Here is a 16928-nt window from a genome sequence, read left to right on the forward strand (position 1 = left end):
ACCATGAGATATGCACAATTCATGGTAAAGAGATAGATAGTCATATTAACATTGACTGAAATCCTCGAAAAGGGATGCAGCACTTCAATGTTTAGTAACGTACTAAGAAAACATCACAAAGAAGCAAATTCTGACTTATTTTCAAATGTCATGTCCTATGGCCCATCTAAATGTCTCTTTCTTTACATAGAAAATTCCTTTGACTACATCTCAAAACCTTCGCTTCAAGAATTTTTTTAAGCAACCTCCCTTTTGTAACATTGCTCCAAACTAATTTCTTAAAAAGGAATAAAACATCTCTAAAAACATGTGAAAGTCATGCTAACATACCATTCACGCTAAAGATTTTGCACAAGGTATATTGTCTCGTAAGCATCTCTTCAAGAACAAGAATCTCAGTGATATCATAGAATCGCAAACATCTCTTTGCCAATGAACGATTATTTACTTGAAAGTTTTATATGAATTGTTCTCCTTTTCCCAAAAGATAGACAGCAACACAAGGCTTACATCTTCAAGAAAACCAGAACTCCAGTCTCACTAGGTGCATTTGAAACTGCCTTAGCATCTGAAAACTGAAAAGAATATCCACCGGTCAACTGCTACTTCAAATCTCAAAATTTCCCTAGGCAAACAAATCAACCTTGTGCATTCTACGAGTATCTTCTCTCAAATTCCTAAAATAAACTTCTCAATAGGCACCCAAATCAAGCATGTATTCATTCCTGTGCTTTCACCTTTTGGTGGGATTGAGAAAGACAGTATTCCAGGTTCATAGGTCACATCTAGCTCCACAGTAGTCAACAGCGGTAAAGGTTGGGACACTCAAATATCAGAAATCAATAGAATATGGAATATATCAGGGACAACATACGGTGGCTCAATCATTTTTCTTTGTGAAAAATATTACTTTTTTTTAAGATAATCTACACCCGGGAGTTTGCTCAACATTGCCTCCTTCAGTTGAGAAAGGACAACAATAGAAGCCTTAACAAGATCATCGACTTCTTCTTCCTTCTGCTCATATATATAAAAGGCACTGAACATGAAAATCAATCCTGCATCACAAACACCACATAACTTAGAACAAGAAGTTTAAAATTTTTCAAGAACTAAAAGATTGGGTGTTCTCTCTTACCTGCACCAAATAAGGTTGGCAAAGGAATTGCTCCAATAACCTTGAAAAAAAGGAGCAAAACCGTTGTCTAATCACAAAAGCCATGTCAACAAAATTAGTGCTTGTGGAAACTTCCATACACGGAATAAAACCAGCAGGAGAGAAAATAACAAAGAAAACAAGAACTATTTTCTTCCATGAAAATTGGGATAAACCATATAATCAGTGTTTGCTCCAGGGAAGAAAATTTCTAGGAGATAATTATTAAGCCAAATCAATAAAATCCATGAAAATTGGAATAAGCAATATAATCAGTGTTTGCTCCATGGAAGAAAATTTCTAGGATAATTATTAAGCCCAATCAATAAAATCCAGCAATTTCTAGCAGCAGATGATACATACACTTCTACGTGAACTTTATTAAATCTCTATGAAATTATGTGTTTCAAAGTGGAAAATTTGATCAGCATCATAAGCGCTATTACAAGTTACCTTCAGAAACAAGGCCCAGTCCTTTCCTTGGGATATAATCTTTAAAATAGTTACTCCCGAATTCCAGGTAGATGACACAGCTTGAGTTGCAAAATGCATTCTTTCTTCAGATATTTCAAAATAATGAGGTGGAATCCTTCTGTTAGTATAACCAAACCTGCAGAGTGAAATTTTGGTTTATGATCAAAATGTTCTAGTCAATTTATGATTGTAGTTACCAAGTGTTAACTTTAAAATTTGCTCAAGAAAAGGTTTTTGAAGTGCTAACATTGATGAAGGTAGAATACTGTGCATGAACAATATCGCAACGAACAGCAAGAGCAACTTGGCCAGGGCTGACATTAAAGTATATCCAGAGGTAAAATAACAATAAAAAACGGCAATTAAAGCCAGCATTATTGCAAACGTCTGCTTCTCGTCTCTCCATAGGAGTATATTTGCAACTGCACAAATAACAAGGTCAAATTTAAATAAATACTGATATTAGTAAACTTTTCATCATGACAACAATTTTGATTGGGGAATTACTGACCTCTTTCATTTCCAATCATTTTGTAAGCCTTGGATGGCTGATCAAAGTTCCGGCTCTTTATACTAGGCATTTCAGCTCTCAAGTGTGAATAGGATTCTATTGTCAAATTAATCCCTTCCTGCAGATTTCAATGATAATTTCTAGTTTTTAGAATGCAATCGAGTTATAGTCATGCATCAGTGAGTAAAAGTAAATATACTTCAGCTTATTGGTGAGAGTATAATGCCAACCTTGAGAGGTACCAAAGGTGTGTAACCCAGAAGCTTCTGCGCTCTTGAACAATTGAAAGTTCGGGTACAACTAAGAAGCCTAATCCTTGAAGGTGTCAACTGAGGAACTGGCATCCCATATGGACCCAGCTTTTTATAAATCCATTCAACCATGTATCCGATTGGCATCACCACTTTCACAGGAATGTGGATTTTGGGCCTGGAATGACAGGTGGCATGACACAATATAATTTTATAGCAAAGATGAAATCAGAAATCAAAAAGCAAAGTAACAGAGAACTCTAATGTAATACGAAAAGTGAGGCTCTTTATATCATTTCTGCTGTAACTGGTAGCAGGTCACATGATGAATATCCAATTTCAATTCTTCAAATCAGTATAGAGTTAACAGTTTAAGATCCTATGAATCAACAGAACCTGGGTTAAAGCCCCCCTTCTTAAAAGTTCCTTTATTACATAGCACTACATCTTGATAAAAGGTGTTAATTTTTAGGGTTACATTGTTCTCTGGTGTAGATAATTGTATTTTCAAACTTTTTCATCATTTACATATTACATTCACCTCATAACATCATAATATCATTAGCAATTATGTAGAGAGAACAATAACATCAACAATGCAGTGGAACAGAAGGAACGGCTAAAGAGAAACATACACAATAGAGACATCAGGATTTAGGTCAGAGACCAGGGTAAAACTCCAAAAAGGGGAAAACCCAACCAGATTCTTCTTCTATTAGATATTCATCAAATGTTCAGCTGAGATACAAAATACAATAATCATGAGGCATCATCATCAGTCACATTAGGCCACTTAAGGCCAATCTAGTAGCAGACTATATCATACTGTCATAAGAGCACAGTATACACCACTGTCGTTGTTACTGGCATAGAGGTTTCGCCATCACTGTCATATTATCCTCAAACCATACATCACTGTCCTAATACTACCATCCATCATTGTTATGAACACACTGTCATTCACCAAGGTCTACTGCCATATTAAGGTCACTATCAAGATCACTGTCATATAGGGTTAGGGTCAGCGTTAACAAGGTCACTGTATATCTAATTTACTGTTATGGAATAGGGTCACTATCATAGTCATCAAATGTCACTGTCAAACTAGGTCACTGATATGCCAAGGTTCACTGTCATATTAAAGTCAACACCATATCTCTCAGTCATCGTCAAACACTGTTGTCTTTTAGATCATTGTCACATTAATTAATTGTCTCTAGAACATCAACTCACTGCCATCACTGTCTCATTGTCACTTAGGTCATTGTAATAATAATTTACCGCCATATCTAGGGTTACTGTCATATCAAAGGGTATTATCATATAAGGTTATTGTCACTATCATAATAGTTCACTACCATATCTAGGTTTACTAACATAGCATCAAGATCATCTCCATATATATATATATATATATATCATCAAGAGTATTGTCTCACGGAATATAATGCCAATGAGTATAGTGTGAGCCTCAGAAGTAAAATGATCCACTTAGAATGACAAATGCAAGTTACAGAAGTAAAGTGATCCCCTGTAGAATACAAGCCACAATAATACTACAAAGATGTGTACAGAGTAGAATGCGAGTCACAGGATAAATGCTAGCCATTGTACTATAAGCGAACCACGGAGCCACAAGCCTCAGTTTGGGTCACTATAATGAGAACCACGAGCCACTATAATGTGAACTATAGGATAGAGTCTGAACCATATAAACAAGTGCGAGCTATAGGTGCAATGTGAGCTACAAGATAGAGTCTGAACCCACAGATAAAATAGTGAGCCATAGTAAGATGTGAGGTACAAGAATGATGTTAGTCACTAGAAGTGTAATGTGAGCCATTTGTGCATAATTCGAACCACAAAGATCATAGAATCAAATGCAAGCCTTAGGGATGCGAGACATAGAGAATAAAGAGAGTGAGCCATAGAGTAATATGAATCCACAAAGAAATGTGATCTAATGTGAGATGAACGAGCCACAAAAATGTCTAACCCAAGCCTAATATGTGTGAAGGATTGTTGACCACTGAAGTAGCACCCAATGATTATATGAAGACTCCATGCCCAAGGATGATCCAAAGAACACTTGTACCATCAGATATCATCAGTCAACAGAGTTTTTAACTCTACTTCTATCTTCTCATCATCTTTCTTGTACCCAGATTCCACACCCTACGAGGAATTGTAATAAGTGATACTAGTAATGATGAGTTTTGAGTCTGTAACAAGCCTATGATGTTGGGATTCGATCAGCAAATGAGTACACCTTGGAGTGTTTTTTTTATCTGGTTAATTATCCCTTCTCTTTCAAAGGCAGATAATTTTCTGGGTTTTTCTCACTCACTTTTTACCCCAAAGCTAAGGTGACAGTTTGAAGGTTGAGCCCCTAACACATCTTAGTGTCTAGAGTCTATGTATATTACCATACTAGATCACACAAAAAAATTTGTGGAATTTGGTTAGGTCTAGGTAGTCATTTTTAAATTTTTTAGATTTCTCGCAGGTCAAAAATTGCAAATAAAATTGTATTTAAATTGTTATAAATGTAGCCTAGAAAAGTTGTATGGGGTATGAGTAATCAAAATTACACCTCTCACCCTCAACTTTCCACTTTGACACATTTTGAGGGGTTAATAATGTGTTTTGGACTCTCAAAACCCACATTTCCTAAGTTTAGTGGAAATTATGGCATTTAATTAGGCTAGAATTAAATAAAATAGAGAGAAATAAATTATTCCATGTAACAGAATGACGTGGAAATGACTTGGAAATCATCCTACGTCAAAGAGTTGAGTCAATGGACATGCGGGAGATGACTGAACACACTACATCATAAATACATCATTATTTCATAAAATTGAATTTCCCAGAGATAAAGCAACAATTGCACATGTGGAGAATCGAATTTATTAGAGGAACTCATGCACTGAAGGAATATTCCATGGTATATTTGGACTAAAGATTAGGTGGGGCCTCATCTCACAGTTATCTCAGGATCTTCTACTCACTCTTGAGGACTACGAGTTGCCCCTGGAGGAATCATGCAGTTCTTGAAGGAATCACGCAGATCTTGAAGGAATCACGCAGTTCATGGAGGAACCACGCAGAACTATCTGGGGATCATCTACATATGTGGCATCACTTAGTTCGAGTTTGCATTTGTTGACTAGAGTTACCACGGTACTTAGATTCACTCATGGATGAGTTTACTATGCCATATATGGAATTTGATTTCCCTTGATGTGCACATATGGAATTCGATTTTGCTCTGATGTCTCTATCTTCTCCACATCGAACTTGACTTATCTTTCCTTGGGATTTTCTCCAAGTTCAGTTCTCACATGCATTCTTCTTTGGGATTTTCTCCCAACTCTCTATATAATGAGGCTATATACTCATATTGTATCATATAATACGAGCTATTGTGCTTGAGGAGACTCTGTGGGATTGTACTCACTACTTGCAATATAATGCAATAGTGTTTGGGGTAAAGCGTGATGGTGTTCTTCTCCTTGCATGTGTGATAAATTCTTGACTTCTTGTTATGCTTCTATTTATTTTCTCATGTCACTATTTCTTTCATGCTTGTTTCAAGTTATGTTAGTATGCATCTATCTCATATTAGCATAAGAATTAATTATTTTCTTTAGGAAAATAAATCTTCTAGTGGATAATAGATGGTATCTCTAAGAACTATTTCCACTGCACTTATTTTATTTCATGTCGATTTAATGATTTGTGGTCAAGTTTTGTAGATGTGGTCAAGTTTTTCAAGCGTGAGGGGAAATTATCGGAGGAATCTGTTGTAGCATTTTTTGGTTTTGATAAGATAGAATAAATTAGTCAAAAAATACATAAAAATATTTTGAAAAAATGTTAAGTTAGGATATGGACATGACAATATTGAATAAAATGTTTTTGAAAATATCTTGATGATGATGTCCATATCAAACAAAATGTTAGGTTAGATGTCTTAAAAAATCAAGAAAATGTTAGGATAGAAAGAAAAGAAAACAAATAAACTCTGAAAATGAGCAAGTCTAAATGCCACTATTATTTTTTCTGCAAAATAATGGTTGTGTGCAGCTTGTCATAAATGCCACAACCCATGACAGTCAAATTGTTTAATCTTGACTGCTTCATGCTTAAAATTTGATGTTATAGTTAGAGAATAAAGATCTGCCCAAACTGTTTAATCTTGGTAGATTAGTAGTTAGGTAGAGAATAATAAGGTGTTCATCAGTTTAATCTGAGCCCTTGGATGTTATAAGGTTAGAATTAGATAGTTTGTTTTAAAAAGAAAGGAAAAAAGTTTGCTAGCTTAAATGCACCCATTAAGTGAAGAAAAAATGATAGGATAAGCAAAGGGTAAGTAGAAGAAAGGTTGCAGAAGTATGATAATTCATTGGACAAAACGTACATTTATCATGTTTTACCATATGTTTCTATGTCCATGATGCAATTACACAAAGCAAATAAAGGTCTACAAGATAAATTAATTAACTTCCCTCGTCCCTATTCATCCCTATATTTACTAATTTCCCCTTCCCACCTTCATACATTTCATATTCATTCATTTTCCATAAAAATCATTTTTCCTAAGGTTAAAATCCTTTTTGCCTAGGAAAGGTGAAAAATCCATGTTAAATCCTCTTTTACCTAAAAACCCACAAAAACAAATAACTCATAAAAAGCATTATACTTAGTCTATTTCCCCTTTCCGCTCATATTTCATATTAACTCTAACTTATAGTATTAAACCCCTAAAAAGTTCCATTTTCCATATATATTAACTCCCTTTATTAAAATACCCCAAAACCATAAGTTTTATAATAAAACTATGTATTTCATAACATATCGCATAATCGCGGATCGCAAACTTTTCAACGTGCATGCACTCTCCCCGCATTGCGATATGCGATTGCGATGGACCCGGACCCAACGCAATATATATCATAATTCAATGCCATTTCGCATCTGCCTCCATCGCAAGTCCCAGCTAAAGCATTACCCTCTGCCATTGCGATCTCCAATATGCGATGGGAACCCAAACCCGACCCAGTATTAACCATGATATATTTTCCACATCGCATCCGACCCCTATCGCATTCCTTTGTGATGGGCCTTCCTTCGCTAAACCCGATTGCGATATGCGATGAACCCGGACCCGATGTCAATTATCCGTCTGAATTCATACAAATTCAAGTCTGCCATACCGTGTTTTGTGAAGGTATTCTTTGTTAAAAAGTTTTTATGATTTAAATGAAGAATCGATCTAAACCTTTATTTTACCATAAAACCCCGCTAATCTCAGTGTTAAACCATAATAAAGCCCATACTGCCATATTTAATCATTGGGCCCCTCCGTACTGCTCTTTCGCTCCACCACTGTCTGATCACGTGCATTCAAATCCAACGACCCTCAGCAATTTCGGGTTGGCTCTCTGTACGGGCATTACCCACCCGAAAAGCGGTATTCCACTGACCTCCCCTTGCTACGTGTTAGGCTCAGATTATATCAGGTGACCCCTCCCAAAACTGCCCGCGCCTCATAAGCGGTGCGATGAAAACCAAAACCACCTCCCGCATAACGACAAAATGACCACTGTTCACTTTGTGCCATATTTCAAAAAGTACATTGTTTTTCCGTTTAAACACAAAAAATCACCATTTTGCTGTGTTTTGCCTATTTTCACAATGAAACCTCCATAAGCCGTTGCGACCAATAAAACCATTGTTTTACCTTCCGATACGCTCTGGACTCCTTCCAATATCCTTTCAAGCTCAATAAAGCCATTGACGACCTTCTCTGTCACCTATGTTTTTCTTAACAGTTTTTGTGTTTTGCAGGTAAAGACTCCTGTTCCAGGCTTACAAAGAAAAAGTCTGCATACAGTTAGAAGACAAATATGAAGATCATATCAAATTACTTTACCATGTGACATAAAATCTAAAAGGATTTACTGTTGAAAAACACAGTAAAAACCTGAAATGCACAGTAAAGGTAAAAAGGAACACTAAAAAGGTCAGTGTTTTAAAAAACGGCCGTTTCGATACCGAAACGGCCGAGTTGATCCGAGTTGATGCCCTCCGGAGTGACTTGGCCTATGAAATGGCTCGTTTGGCCGAGTCATACACAGCGGCCCGTAACCCAAAATAAACAGCGATTTAACCATTTTTTAATGAATTTTTTTGGTGTTTGCTGATTGGTTTGGACTCCAAGCTGTTGTGTGAATAAGTTAAATGTCATTTGGGGTCCATTTCCCCCTCCCAAACCCTATTTAACACACTCAAATGCTCTCTACTATTGATATGCTATTCAAATTTCATGGTAATGTTAAATTCTTAAAGTAAAAGTGACATTCTCCTTAATCTTCATTTTCATCCTTTTACTTAAATTTTTAACATTACCATGAAATGACTCAGGATGTTTGAGAGTGGTTTCGGCCTCATTGGATTTCATATGGAGAAAGTAGAATTTTAGATTTCATTCAAAATCCAACAGACTTATCAGTTTTTCAGGATTTCAGGATCGCAGGATTGCAATGTTTCCATTGAATTTTGTCATGTATTAGGGTATGGAACTCGTATTTAATCAAGAGCACCACTCCCTCTATGTACCTTTATGTTAGTGACATTGGTTGTCGAACTCCTCTGGGATTCGCTCCCAAACCAGGAGCTTCTAAAAATGTCGCTCCCGCTCTCGTTTTCGTTCCTGCTCCCAAGTAACACAAAGAAGAGAAACCGTTTGGATCAAAAACAGTTAAATGATCTAGTTTATGTCCAGTACAACCTCCAGCTCAGACGAAACCATTTGTTGAACAAAAGACCTGATTCAGATCCCATTGTGTTGGAAGACATTGATCCAACATTAGATTGGGTAGTGGAGAGTCATCCAGCAGAGTTTGATCCTGATGAGGATCTTGATTTAGATTTAGATATCGAGACATCAGTTGAACTTGAACATGCTGTTCAGTTGAATGCAGATCCCAATCCACCAGCCTCAGTCTCACAACCAGCAAGGACTCCAGTTGTAGGTGCTTCCTCTGCTCAGCCACGACAGAAGCGCAACCGCATATCTACTCTATCTCAGCTTGCATCTGCTGCAGTTGCACAGCCTGCTAGTGGTACCACTTCTACAGCTGCAGTTGGAGATGATGATGATGACGAGGAGCCATGGGGCCCCTTGTCTGACTCTGATGATGATCCAGGGATTGATCGACATGATCTTGGCTCCTGTGGCAATAGCTACTAGCCAGTAGCTGTAGTACTAGTACTGGAGTCTAGTCACAGTTTACTTTTGTTGTAGAGGCCATTTCTAGCCTCCTTGGTTATGTGTTTTTTGTTTTGAGTCTTTGATCATGTATGACAGTTAACTATGTATTGCCATTGGGTACCATTTTGATATAATGGATTGGTTCATGAGCCTACTTTGATCATATGTTGTCTTCCATCTATATTATAATGCTGTGTGTTTGGAAACATGAATGAAAATCTTTAAAATTATGTTTAAAATCTTTAAAATCATGTTTTTTTATAGAAAAAATAAATATTTAATGTATTTTTTACAACGACCGAGTCATTGAAATCGAGCCGGCCGAGTCATTACCGTTTCGGAGTCGGAGTCGGAGACGATCCTCGGCCGAGTCGGAGTCGGAGTCGGAGTCGATCCTCGGCCGAGTCGGAGTCGGAGTCGATCCTCGGCCGAGTCGGAGTCGGAGTCGGAGTTTTAAAACACTGGTAAAGGTTACTCAGCAGGGTCAAAGGATATTCACAGAGTTTAAAGAGTATCAGATGAAAGATCAAATGAAAGAATTAACCAGCGTAAAAGATACAAACAATCAAGCAACTTAAAGGGCAAAATATCAAACAACAAAGCCAGCACAACCTGAATAAAAGGGACAGCAAGAAGCAATTCAATAGTTGCCCCTATCTTCTTGCATGAAGATCTTTCCTTTCCTAGAATAAATCTTAATCAGTTTTAAGATATTTTCTTAGTTTCATTATTGTATAAATAACTATCTTCTCGAGTTGTTAAAGGTTCAATGTTCAAAGCTCAGGGTTCATTACTTGTTAAGTCGTGACTGTTCATTCTACTTTGAACCTGGTTGCACCTTTCAAGGAAGCTTTTCTAGACACTTGATGTACTTAGCCTTTTTGGAACCTTAATACAAAGCAGAGGATTCTGAATTTGGTTTTACACAGTTTGTGTTATCCTATAAGTTTTTCCAGTTATCAATCATTATGTTTTTCTTCATATGCTTATGACTTATAGAGATATCTAGGTAGAAATAATTGTGTCTCAATTTATTCCTATAAGCTTCTGAACTGATCATCTATTAAGAGAATGGATTAATAAACTATCTATTTAGCTAATCCCCTCTAATCAATAAATCATCAGCATCTTTTGTAAGCTTAAGTATATTGCCTTGAATCTTTGGAACGTAGTTTAGAAGGTTTTCATACTTATGATTGTTCTGTTTTTAAAGTCTGGAAACTGTGATAATCATATTATTTTCTGTCTTCTTACCACTATTTGATCTATATCACTGTGTAAAGCTTTATAGCAGCCCTTTGCTGAGATATTAATATTATCCAAAGGATTAAGTATTTCAATTCTACATCTGTCTTCATTCATTGGTCTTCCAAAACTAAAACCAAAAACCCCAACACAATTATTTTAGATGCTCTAGCATTGGTAGCTGACCTACTACTATCTCAGAGGTACAACAAAATCAACCCATTCTTGAAAAACATTCAAGGAGAACCCGCATGTTTTGAATTCCAAAGTCTCATCTATATCTTATTTGTGTCTTGCAGGGATTCTTTCAAGTTTCTTAAAGCTTTTATTTCTTGCATCAAAATATCAAACTTGTAAAAAATTATTTTTTACGTATTGTACTTCATTTATCAATATCTGGCTATTTCAAAGAGCTAAATCATAGCTAGTCAAAGAAGAGAGCTTGCCCATACTCTCTAGCCTAGCCTCTTGTAGATTATTTTTGTAACATAGTTTGTAGTTATCTTGAGCTAACATTTGTTGTTGTAGATTTTTTTTAACCTGTTCTCTTGTAGCTACTTGCGGGATTCATCATCGGAAAATTACTTACAAGTTTGTACACAGGACCTTGGGGCTCAAATTTAGTGATTACTTCCACCTTTAGGCCAGATTCATCTTGGATAAGGTCGTGTTCTTCTTGAGGAAGGCCGAGTTCATTTTGGCCATCTTTTGCTCTCTCTTGGTCGTGGCCATAGAGGAGGTTTATCTTCTCTTCTTCTTCGAAAAATCTGCATTTTGTTGAGCCTTTGTGGGCCTCAAATTGCAGAAATCTTCAGCGAGGAAAAGTCTATGGTTTGATTCCAATTTATTAAGACTTTCATTCGATTTAAGAGAAGACTTCATCGCCTTTTCCTTCTTGGAACAACTAATAAAATTTATGATTTTGAGAGCGTGGGTTTTACACATTGGTATCCCTATCTCTCCACCTTTTGGAGAGGCTTGGCGGTTTGACTTTGTTGGTTTATTTCATTTTGCATGCATATCATCTAATTGAAAAATTAACACAACATGCATCACACTCATTTTGCATGCACTTAATTTGAACTTACTACATGTTTTAAATCCATAACAAGTTCAAATTTTTTGCATGCAAACACTTTTTATTTGACTTATTTGGCTTGAACATAGTTCCAAATTTACTTATACTTCACCATTAAGCACATTTTACATGCATAAAGTATTTGGACAAATTTTCTCCATAAAGTAACATTTTATTTCATGTCAAGCAAGTACATTTCAAGTAGAAGTTAATTCTCATTGTTTGGTTAATTTATTTACATGCCCCAAACATCACTAAAACTTACCTTCAACTTAAGTTGGTTGAATAGACTTTTAGGGAGCCTCTATCTCTATTGACTCCTCATTGTGAGATCCAAATATTTGGGTGAGAATGAAGTCTGAGGACTAAAGTTCAATTGTAACTTTGCCTTAGCACTAATCAAATAAAATGAACCAAGAAAAACATTCCATCACATTTGCTTTGGTTTAAAGTCTCACATGCAAATCTTATTTCAATAGACAGTTTGGATGCAAGCATTGTAATCTCTTTTAATTTTGCAACAAGTTTAATTTTCTTGTACTTGGAAATTGACTCATCTTTTGGTTTAATTGCTTATTGTCATTAATGGTTGATTTCACTTTCAAGTACTATTATTTTGGCTTGCAGACTTAATTGCATGTTGTCATCTTGGTCTAACATTTGAATTATTTTTGTATCCTTTTGAGGAAGATAGTTTCCATGCTTTGATTTGTAGACTTATTCATCTTGAAAGAATTTATAATATCGTGTGCTAACAATTTAGTGTTTCAGTTTTCAGGGTTATTTTGGCTTTCCATTTGAAAACATTTCACTTCATTTTAACGCAAAGGCAACGCAAAGCCTTGAGGAGGTTCGTATTTTGCTAGAGGAATCAATCTCTGAAGCCGGGGTGTGAGACCGGGAGGTGGAAATCAAAGTTCCTAGGAAGCAAATAGATTACAGAGGGAGTGATGTTGTCCCTAGATGTTGTGATGCTGGGCTGAAGTAGTGACTGCGCAGAGGCAGCAAGGGGCAAGACATTCTGTGGCCGTATCAGTCGGGATCACGTGTGATAGTGTGAGGTACTTCTCACTATTCTTTTATCAGTGATATTCTCTATACTGGAAAATAATAAAACCCTCAGTTGCTGCACCGGTTTTCCGCATTGGGTTTTTCCAGGGACTTTTGTCCAAAAATAACTATGTAGATGTGTGTGATGTTTATTTCTCTCCAATGTTGTATTTAGTTTCCGTAGTTTTTATTTGTGTAGGTTGTAGCGTATTTAGTTGGTTAATCGAATTAACAATTAGAAGAATTAACATCAATTTCCGCAGTAGGAATTGGGTAACCGATTTTTTAGAAGGCTTTGTTCAAGCTTCCTCAATTTATTAGTTTTTCTCAGTTGAATTTGAGTTGGATATTCATAAAACCACTCTTCTTCATATTTCGCCCATAGCCAACCCTATTTTGAGTTAGGTATCCATCAGCCCACTCATTGTTATATCTTGGTTGTGGCCAACCTATTTTGAGTTGGGTATCCATAAACCCACTCCCAATGGTATTAAAACCGGGTATCCAAATTCCATAAACCCATTCTCATTTGTGTTTTGACCTCAACCAACGCAATATTGAGTTGTGTATCTATAAACCCATTGGCATCTATATTCACCAATTCTCTTCATGGCCACCTATTCAACTTAAGGGTTGGTGTTGAGAATAATGCAATCTTCATATGTGGGGACATGTTGAGAATGGTGTAATCTTCACATGTGACCACAACCATCTCATAATGTCATTGATGCATTTCATTAGGCAATAATTATGGCTAAACTATCATTTATTTTAATAGTAGGTTATGATTAAGGTTGACCTAGCCAACTTTGATATGTAGGCTCAAGAACCCTCTTGGAGAGTGTGCCCTACTTATGTGGGCCCATAACCCCTATTTGGAGGATGCCCTACTTGAGTTGTGTATAAATACATAACTCAAACCTCATTTGGAATCCAACTTTATTATTGACCTATGGCTCTCTAATAGAAAGTGTTTAAGCCCATGGGCACCTACACATTTAACATTCTATTGTGGTCGGTATATTTTCTCTTTTATGTCCATTTGTGCATCGCATGTATAGCACACTCATACTTGGACCATTGGTTCATGCATAGCACACTTCTTTAGTACTGGTTTTTCTATTTTTTACCAGAGATTTTTCAATTAGTGTATTGATTCCCCTCAATCCCCTCTTTCTCTTTGCAATCTCAACACTTGATATTCCACTTGCACAAAAAACAACCTTACTAATTGAGGAACCTCAGAATGATGCAAGTCCATACACATTTTGGACGTTCATTATTTCCATAATTGTATAATCAGGTTCATGCTAGAAGAATGGCTTTAGATGTTTGTTATAGATATTCAGTCACAAGCATTTATACTATTAATTCAAGACTCTGTGCAACGTTTCCCAAAAATGAGTATGCCAAACATAGAACTCCATCCTGACCCCAAAAAATGTGATTACTTTCAAGTTATGAACAGTACCTCTGATAACCCAATCCCTCCAGTAACAATGCCATAAATTCCCAGAACCTTATTGGTTCCATATTGGTTATAAAATAGGCCTGCATATTTTGAAAATGACAATTTATTCAGCCAACAGAGCATTGATCAAGAAAAGCAACAAGCAAAAGAACCTAAAATATGAAATTTAGAAAACTATGAATACCTTCCCTGCTGCAGCATCTTTTCCATCAGACACGTTGGAATCTAATGCATGTTCTGCACATATATGTGCATGGGCCACATTCTCCACATAAGTGAAATCGTACATGTTTTCTCCATCACCAATGATGAACTGATTTCAGCATTCTTATATTAGAAATTCATTCAGAAAGAAATAATGGGATGCAAAAAAGAAGATCATAATAAAAAAGTATACTGGTAATAAAATCAATTCAAATGCTTAATAAGATTCAAACTACTGTCAATTAGGTCAAGCTCAGGTGGTTGGGAGGAATGTTGTTATCCTCCGCACAGTGACATGTTGAGCTCTTAATAAGTATATTGATGCAATGGCCTTGAGCCCTATGTTGCAAAGCCTTTAGCTTCTGACAAATCTGGTTTACCCTCGGAACCATCCTCAGAACAAGGGGAACCACCTGGCAGATTTCCTATGGATATGTATTCCATAGTAAAGTGAGAGAGAGAGAGATTTTACCTATTGCTGTTAACTAACTGAATTTATCAAGGAAATTTTCAAGCACTTTAAACAAGCAAACCATGGATTTGTTACTTTTAGATGTGCAAGTTAAGCTTTACATAGCCAAAAGGATATTGTTCGACTCTGGAGGCAGCTGAAATGTTTATCAGATAAATGTTCTCAGCCAATAGAAAATATAGGTTGTAAGATTCAATGTCTTAAAATAGCAGAATTCAAATATGCATTCAAATTGTTAGTTTCACTTGGGGATAAAATGACTTTGCTAATGCTAGATTGTGATTGAGAGGTTATCAGTGGGACAAAGCTGTCCTGACCAGTGTTGCACTAATCGCCAAAAAATCGCGATAAAATCATTTTATCGCGATTTTTTCAAAAAGAAGATAAAATCGGGGGTTTTTTTTTGCCGTTTTTAATGAAAAAATCATGATTTTTTCATAAAAATCGCAATATTTTGGGAAAAATTTGTGGAAAAATAAGTAAATAAATAAATTTTTATGAGGAGGAGGTGACCCAAGCTAACCCTGTCACAAGTAAAGGACGTGGTCTACCTCCTATAGACCCTAGTTCTTCAGCTTCTAGAGCACAGCAGAGTCTACTGCCAACTCCACCGACATCTACATCTAGAGGGACAAAGGAAATCAGTAGTATCAAACTTTAGTTATTTGGTTTATTTCATTGTATACGACATTATGACTCATGATATGAGATACATTATTATATTTTTTGTTGATATTTTGAGGTTGAGTTGGGAGTCATGAGTCAAGACTTACTATTCAGGACATGATTCATTGTTATGTGTGATGTGGCACTAGAAATGATATTAAACATCTTATATATTAGTTCTTTTATCATATTTATGTGTCAATGTATTTATTTTATGTTATGATTTTTTCCCGATTTTTACCGATTTTTTCCCGATTTTTACGATTTTTTCCGATTTTTTCCCGCACCAATAATATCCCGATAACGATTAGTGCAACATTGGTCCTGACTGAAAGTATATTGTTGGATTCTGGAGGCAGCTGAAATGTTTTTCAGATAAATATTCTCAGCCAAGAGGAAAAAGTTATATTGTCATTTCGCATAGTAAATATATGGCCCTCAAGATATCTCATACAAAAAGAATCTTAAGTATTTTGAAATCCAATATATATGCGACTCATGGAAAGCAAATAAAAATTTAAACATAAATATCAGCTTCCAAAAAATAGCATCAAGGAAAACAAAAATTTGGTGCAAAGGATAAAGGGATTGCAGAGATTGGCCATAAATTCAAGGGAATAAGCATGATAAAATTTGTAAACAAACATATATTTTGGAGTTATTCCAAGCTTTTTAGGTCCAAGCCTATGCATGCAAATATTTTCTGACATTTTCTAGTATTTTCCCCAATATTTCCAAGAAGTTTATTTTCAGGCTCTTTGCAATATATTCTATGAAACAATATTTGCAACATTGATTCATACCCAATTAAAACTAACAACTTGGAACACATATTTGATTTCTGACGTTTGAAAGTTCAAGGGAAAAAGCATCAGAAAAACTTGAAAATGCACTCATATACTTTCAGTCAGGACAGCTTTGTCCCACTGATAACCTCTCAATCACAATCTAGCATTAGCAAAGTCATTTTATCCCCAAGTGAAACTAACAATTTGAATGCATATTGAATTCTGCTATTTCAAGACATTGAATCTTACAACCCATATTTCCATATTCTGCCTTCTTTAGCTG

At 35.9% G+C, this 16928-nt stretch overlaps 1 protein-coding gene across 1 annotated transcript in view; it reads right to left on the minus strand.

Moving 5' to 3' along the window:
* Positions 1-402: 402 nt before the first annotated feature.
* LOC149173369 (3beta-hydroxysteroid-dehydrogenase/decarboxylase-like) overlaps positions 403-16928 on the minus strand; it is a 114287-nt gene continuing 97761 nt past the window's right edge. Inside the window, 9 exon segments of the mRNA XM_089424577.1 lie at positions 403-1058; positions 1139-1175; positions 1178-1205; positions 1610-1766; positions 1878-2052; positions 2142-2259; positions 2372-2570; positions 14516-14595; positions 14700-14828. Of these exon segments, the coding sequence (XP_089280703.1) occupies positions 1022-1058; positions 1139-1175; positions 1178-1205; positions 1610-1766; positions 1878-2052; positions 2142-2259; positions 2372-2570; positions 14516-14595; positions 14700-14828 (960 nt within the window). The 3' untranslated portion in view covers positions 403-1021.

The sequence above is a fragment of the Pinus tabuliformis genome, chromosome 4_2 (genome assembly GCF_031772625.1).
Source record: "Pinus tabuliformis cultivar Carrire ecotype Pingquan chromosome 4_2, CPIR1, whole genome shotgun sequence".
Lineage (NCBI taxonomy): Eukaryota > Viridiplantae > Streptophyta > Pinopsida > Pinales > Pinaceae > Pinus > Pinus tabuliformis.